This window comes from Argentina silus (assembly GCF_951799395.1).
Source record: "Argentina silus genome assembly, chromosome: 22".
Lineage (NCBI taxonomy): Eukaryota > Metazoa > Chordata > Actinopteri > Argentiniformes > Argentinidae > Argentina > Argentina silus.
In genome coordinates, this window is record NC_139676.1 from 10840059 (window position 1) to 10847558 (window position 7500).

Below are 7500 nucleotides of genomic sequence, written 5' to 3' on the forward strand. Positions count from 1 at the left end.
CTGTCACGATCTCACCTCCCCTCCTTCCCAAATAAATACCTCCTGAATGGTTAATGGCCTCACCGGGAGCCTCGCCACAGCAGAGTTCTCTGAGTCATCCTCCGTTTGTCATAACCAGCCAGAACTGTGAAATGAGAGATGGTGAATAAATCAGGGAGTTTATCCATCATGTTGTACAGGCAAGTGATGGATTCTGCAATTGATTGTGTCAGCTGGTGAGGGATGACTAGAGTGACGTTGTCGTGGTGATGGTATTGATTATGATGATGATAATGATGATGATGATGATGGTGGTGGTGATCGTAGTGACGGTGTTGATGAACACGCGTTATTTTGACGTTGTGTGTCGGTACTGGTTGTACGTGCTCGGTGGATTGGAAAGGTTAGTTGTTCTGTATTTAGTTTCACGTCTGTCACTCGTTCTCCTGCTGTCATTCAATCTAAAGGTCACACACAGTGGAATGGGGAACACAGGGGAGTGGGATGGGAGGATATGGGGAAGGGCTGTTGTGAGGTTAATGGAATATTTGCCCAAGGAAGTGAAAGACAAATATGTTATTTGACCTTAGAATATAAGAGGGTGGGTGGCTCTGACTCAGAAGAGGGGATCGTGTGTGTGTGTGTGTGTGTGTGTGTGTGTGTGTGTGTGTGTGTGTGTGTGTGTGTGTGTGTGTGTGTGTGTGTGTGTGTGTGTGTGTGTGTTTTACACTCAGTGTAGGTTTAGGTTGATTGTTTCACAGAGTTCTGCGACAAGGCAGGCATATAGATACATACATTTGAACGGAAACACTCACACGCAAGCACGCACACACACACACACACGCACGCACACACACACTCACACACATCAGCTCTCCCCACCACGCATAAACACTCATCCACACACAAAAGTACACACAAACACTAGTTAGTACTCTCCCTCTTACATGGCACGCACACACACACACACACACACACACACACACATTATCTCTCTCTCCCTACTTCCTTCCTGCCCTCCCTCCCTCCCTCTCTCCCTCCCTCCCTCTCTCTCCCTCCCTTCAGCAGGGCTCCCAGTCTGAGAACAGTTTGGAAGTTTTGTGTCGTTGTCTTGGTTCTCCTGGTCGACTTCTAGGAGACGTGTCATTGGTATTCCCTCCCTGTCCCGCCTGCCTCCCTTCCAAGCACGACTCTTGACGTTCCCGCTGCCGTCCAGCCTCTCAACACGAATCTCCCTCTGCTAGAAGGCTGTTACCGCTTGATTCTCTCTCTCTCTCTCTCTCTCTCTCTCTATCTGTTCCTCTCAGGCTGTGTTGAAGTGACACACACACACATGCAGGCATTCATCATTCACACAAAGCATACTCACATACAATCATACATTAAACCCCAGTACAGTACATAGAGAAGCATACTCACTCACTTTCACACACACACACACACACACACACACACACACATACACACACACACACACACACACACACACACTGACAAAGCATACATTTAGGAGCTTACAAACTGTACACTCCTGCACACACCCAGACCCTCTCCCTCCTGCTAGGCCCCAAACTCTGTTTACTTCCTAACAGACCCACCCCTCTCTCTGTAACCACGGTTCCTGAAAAACAGCCTGGTATTCTAAAGCACCTGAAGTAAACTCCTTACATTTAAAAAAAAAAAACACTGCTACTGTCTTTACCTCCATACTGTACCCCACCTCCCTTACCAATACCCAACACGTCAGCGTCGTTTGACGAGGACCAAATGTCAAGGCCGATAAAGAATCATTGGACTACTGCTGTGAGCGCTGAGAGACATCCATGTCCACGATGGTGGTCCGTGAACACTCACAGACTGGAGCCAAGAGCAGAACTAACCTCTCGTTTGCCCACTGTTAACCATTCAGTGAACCTCGTCTGATTCAGGTCCTTTGCGGTTCCCTGTAGCACACAGAATAATGGCTGCTCTCAGACAAGGCCAGCAGTAAATCAGCTTGCGACAAACAAAGTTGTCTTTAAAGGAGGCTGTCCTCCAGACTCCCGTATCCAGGCGACGCTGGCCTCTCTCCTTCATGCATGTCCCAGTGTGTGCTGATCGGTGGACAAAGAGGACTCAGTCTCTCTCACACACACACACACACACACACACACATACACAGGAATACACAGACAGACCCACACACACACACACACACATACACACACACACAGGAATACACACACACACACACACACACACACACACACATAGGTATACACACACACACACACACACATTCACACACACACAGGAATACACACACACACACACACGCACACATAGGTATACACACACACACATACACACACACACACACACACACACAGAAATACACAGACAAACCCACACACACACACATACACACACACACACAAACACACACACACACACACACACACACACACACACACACACACACAAAGAGGTGTCTGCTTTAAAAGATCCTTTCATCATGTTATACAGAACAGCATTCACTATGAGGATGCTGAGCCCAGATCATCAGGTGGCTGAATGTTGAAACCACTGAACTGAGAGGAGTTGGAGCAGGCAGCGCAGACACACAGAGACACCACCATAACAGGGTTGAGGGTGCCTCCTACTGGCTGCTACTGGAAATGCAGTTTGGGAATGGAAGAGTTGTTGGGCAGAGAGTATTCATACATTAACATGAATACATTAATTAATAACTTTCATTCAGGTGAATTCTTAAAAAAGGACTATGCAATGTTGTTGATCTTTGCACATGAAAATGCATGCACACACGCACACAAACAAACACCTACACACATACACACACAAACAAACACCTACACACACACACACACACTGCCCACGCTCTCCAGACAATACAATGTTGTTGTTTTTCCGGAGTCAAAACTTGAAGCCGCTTGGCAAAGGTCACACGTGTTGCTTTGCATCCACCTTTTTTTTGGTAGGAGTTTTAAATATTCAAAACATAACCTTTCTATTGTGACAGTTAGAGTTGGAGTCCTTGAAGAAACCAGAGGTATGAGAAAGTAACTGTGTTCACCTTTACACTCGTGTTTATCCCTACTCTATATGGAAATATGACCTGTGTGTTGGCCCACTGTGACTGTCTGTTTTGGTCAGTGCACTGTTTTGTTTTTTCACATATTCAATACAAATACCGTTATGTAAAGTACGTAGTATGTTTGCATGTAGATAGTTACATGAATGTGCATGCAAATATGTGCGTACTGCGTATGCACCACTGTAGCTATGCATGAAATATTAGGCCGTGTGTGAGAAGCCATGGTGATGGTTTCCTCAACGCTCACGCAGTCACCTGACACATTATAATAACACGCAGTCACCTGACACATTATAATAACACGCCGGTTCATCTGTCAGGGTTGTGAATCGTCCCCTCAGTCTGGGCGTCTGATGACAGATAAGCGTCATCTCATGAGACGTGAGGTGTGTGGTGCTGTAATGACATGCTATAGCACTCGCTTGAGGCCAGAACCCGGTACCCTCGTAGAAAGAATATGAGGACTGCACACGTATACATATACACACACACATGCTCAGACGCTCACGCTCACACACACACACACACTCACACACACACACACAGACACAAACTCACACACTCCCACACACACACACACACTCACTCACACACACACATTCACTCACACACACACACACACACTGAATGTCATGCTCCCAAGTGCTCCACAAGAACATCACCGTAGAATTGGTATTACGCCCAGTGAGTTCTTAGAATCAGTTGTAATTCCATGAATACCACAGTCTCAACACCCAACCAGCCACACAAGAGGAGCTGTCTTACAGCAGTACGGTAGCGTATATGTATTACTTCCAGGCCAGAGGTCACTGGAGCATTGTCACCTCTGTGCCCTGGTGGGAAGGTCAGGGTTTGAGTGACAGGCTGAAGAGCTATCTAAGGCTCTGTTCCACAACATCCACAACCTCCACTAGCCTGCTACCATACACTTTGAGGCAGGTTAACTGTCTGTACTGACCATGCATTCTAAATAGTATGCTAATGTGGATGAAAGCCCAGGTCTCTGAGGCTTAAGGGATTGACTGGCAAAGCAGGGCGGGTTTGGGGTGTGTGTGTGTGTGTGTGTGTGTGTGTGTGTGTGTGTGTGTGTGTGTGTGTGTGTGTGTGTGTGTGTGTGTGTGTGTGTGTGTGTGTGTGTGTGTGTGTGTGTGTGTGTGTGTGTGTGTGTGTGTGTGTGTGTGTGTGTGTCTGTGTGTGTGTGTGTCTGTGTCTGTGTCTGTGTCTGTCTGTCTGTCTGTCTGTCTGTGTGCCTGTGTGTGTGTGTGTGCGTGTGTGTGCCTGTGTCTGTGTGTGTGTGTGTGCCTGTGTGTGTGCGTGTGCGTGTCTGTGTGTGTGTGTGTGTGTGTACAATAGCTGGTTGGCTGTGTTCCATGCTGTGGAAGCCGGAGTGCTAATGGAGTGCTAATGTCCCCTGGTGTCTGAAGGGTTGTTTACTGAACAAACAGCTAAATACAGGACCACAGCTAAACACAGGACCACAGCTAAATACAGGACCACAGCTAAATACAGGACCACAGCTAAATACAGGACCACAGCTAAACACAGGACCACAGCTAAATACAGGACCACAGCTAAATACAGGACCACAGCTAAACACAGGACCACAGCTAAACACAGGACCACAGCTAAACACAGGACCACAGCTAAACACAGGACCACAGCTAAACACAGGACCACAGCTAAACACAGGACCACAGCTGAATACAGGACCACAGCTAAACACAGGACCACAGCTAAATACAGGACCACAGCTGAATACAGGACCACAGCTAAACACAGGACCACAGCTAAACACAGGACCACAGCTAAACACAGGACCACAGCTAAACACAGGACCACAGCTAAACACAGGACCACAGGGAGAGAGAGAAGAACAAGCTACTCCTACTAACACACAGGAGCAATACACACAGCTAAACGTCTCCTGCTTAATCTCCTGCCCTTCTCTATGTTGTGATCTGATTGAAGCTCAAAACACAGTTTAAAGTTTGTGTAGCAGGCTGAAGTTTAAAGTTTGGGTGTAGCAGGCTGAAGTTTAAAGTTTGTGTAGCAGGCTGAAGTTTAAAGTTTGGGTGTAGCAGGCTGAAGTTTAAAGTTTGGTGTAGCAGGCTGAAGTTTAAAGTGCTGGTGTTGACATCCCTCATCAGGTTTTGTCTTGCCTGTCAACTGTGGAAAGGTCACTTTTCTGTTGTCTTCTGAACAAATCAAATCACAGTACAGCCGATGATCCTGCCCTCAAAGCCCTGCCTCCAAGTTTTGTCTCCAAAAATTCTCCTATTTAAACTCAAGTTGTTTTGTTTTGTTTTGTTTTTCTCTGGCAAGATATAGATCGATACAATCATTTCATTTTTTCTTTTTCTTACCCAGGGGGGATTTATTTTGTGGAGTGTTAGGCTACAAACAAGAGTTAACAGTAATCCTCACCACCTGTCGCCATTACAGTGCTACAAACAACAATAAACAAACACAAACACCAAGACGGTACACTATAATTGGCTATACATGTGTGTTAGTGTTTAAGCACACATCACTGCTGTTGTCTCATTAGTCAACCTTCAATATCTGTTTTGTTTTTTTAATTACATTACAAATAGCAGTACATTGTTTTTGTTTTTTCCATCAGTGGCTGAGGGTCGTAACCTGATCCCCATGGACCCCAACGGGTCGTCCGACCCCTACGTGAAGCTCAAGCTGATCCCTGACCCCAAGAACGAGACCAAGCAGAAGACTAAGACCATCCGCTCCAACCTCAACCCCACCTGGAACGAGTCCTTCACCTTGTGAGTAATGGTTAACCCCCCTACACACACGCACGCACGCACGCACACACACACACACACACACACACACACACACACACACACACACACATATACACACACACACACACACACACACACGCACACACACACACATATACACACACACACACGCGCACACGCACACACACACACGCACGCACGCACACGCACGCACACACACACATACACACACACACACACACGCACACACACACACACACATACACACACACACACACACACACACACACACACACACACACACACACACACTCCCTCCTAAAGACCTCTTCACCCCCCACTACCCCTCTGTACAGTTCTTCTACTGTTAATAAAAAAAATAACAAATAGAAAAAGTAATCCTTCCTTCCTTCCTCTAGCATTGTGATTGCCAATGGCACCTGGTCCTAGCATTGATTTTTTTTATTTTTTTTATTGTTATGATGACTGATGTATAGATGATTCACTTACTTTAGAAACATTTACTTGTTGTAAGTCACTTTGGATAAAGGCATCTGCTAAATGTCAAAAATGTAATTTCAACCCAACTTGGAAAGAGACCTTTACATTGTGAGTAGTGAGAGGAAGGAAGGGACTTAATGCATATAATTAATTTAACAATTAAAGAATACATAGAGATCTACTATAATTGACAACATTCCATACATAATCAAACTTTCTGTGCATTGTGGGTAACCCTAACCTGACCCCATCCATATGGTTGATGTGTCGTCCAGCAAGCTGAAGGCTACCGATAAGGACCGCCGTCTGTCTGTGGAGGTGTGGGACTGGGACAGGACCACCAGGAACGACTTCATGGGATCCCTGTCCTTCGGAGTCTCAGAGCTGATCAAGGCCCCTGTCGACGGCTGGTAAGGATTACAGTACATTGCTGGGGTTTTTCTTCTCCTTCTTTTGGCCCCCTGCTTGTTCAGCAAAATGCACGGTACGTCTGGCATCAGATAACATTCCAAAGGAATTCCAGTGTGTTCCACATTCTGCTCCGGAACGTCAGGAACGAGCCATCAACTTCATTTAGCTGGTTTCTCAGTCAAATTCATCATAGGTTTCAATGCCACTATATTCGTCATTTATTTTAAATAAACTTTTATAAAAAATACAAAAATAATACAAAAAAAAAAATGCCTGTGTAAGGAAGTGGCACTGTCCTTTTTTGACAGAAATGATGTTCACCTGGATTTCATACACATTTCTCCCCCGTCTCCTGGTGCTTTGGTTCCTTGTATCTAACAGAATGGTATAAATCCAGGTCATACGTTTGTAAAACAACAAGTCCTAGTGCTCAATCTCCTTGTGCCACTCCACTGATCAGCGACCTGTGAGGTGCCTTGTAATGGCCCCCATGGTCATAAATAGTGATGTGTTTGATGACTTGGAGCCTACAGCATAGACTTGGAGCCAGGGAGTGGGGGGGAGGAGGGGGGAGGGAGGGAGGGATGATACTGTGGTACTGGGCCAGTGGAGAGGGAGGGAGGGAGGGAGGGAGGATACTGGGCCAAAGGGACCGGAGCCAGAGGAACTAGTAGTTTGTTATGAACTGGCTGTCTGGGCCAAGTGGACATTAAACTAGGACATGGAGGGGAGGGAGGGAGGGAGGGAGGGAGG

General features: G+C 46.3%; 1 protein-coding gene across 1 annotated transcript in view; it reads left to right on the top strand.

Moving 5' to 3' along the window:
• prkcaa (protein kinase C, alpha, a) overlaps positions 1–7500 on the top strand; it is a 131940-nt gene that overhangs the window by 87735 nt on the left and 36705 nt on the right. Inside the window, exons 6-7 of the mRNA XM_083693817.1 lie at positions 5697–5853; positions 6612–6746. Of these exons, the coding sequence (XP_083549943.1) occupies positions 5697–5853; positions 6612–6746 (292 nt within the window). The remainder of the gene's footprint in view (positions 1–5696; positions 5854–6611; positions 6747–7500) is intronic.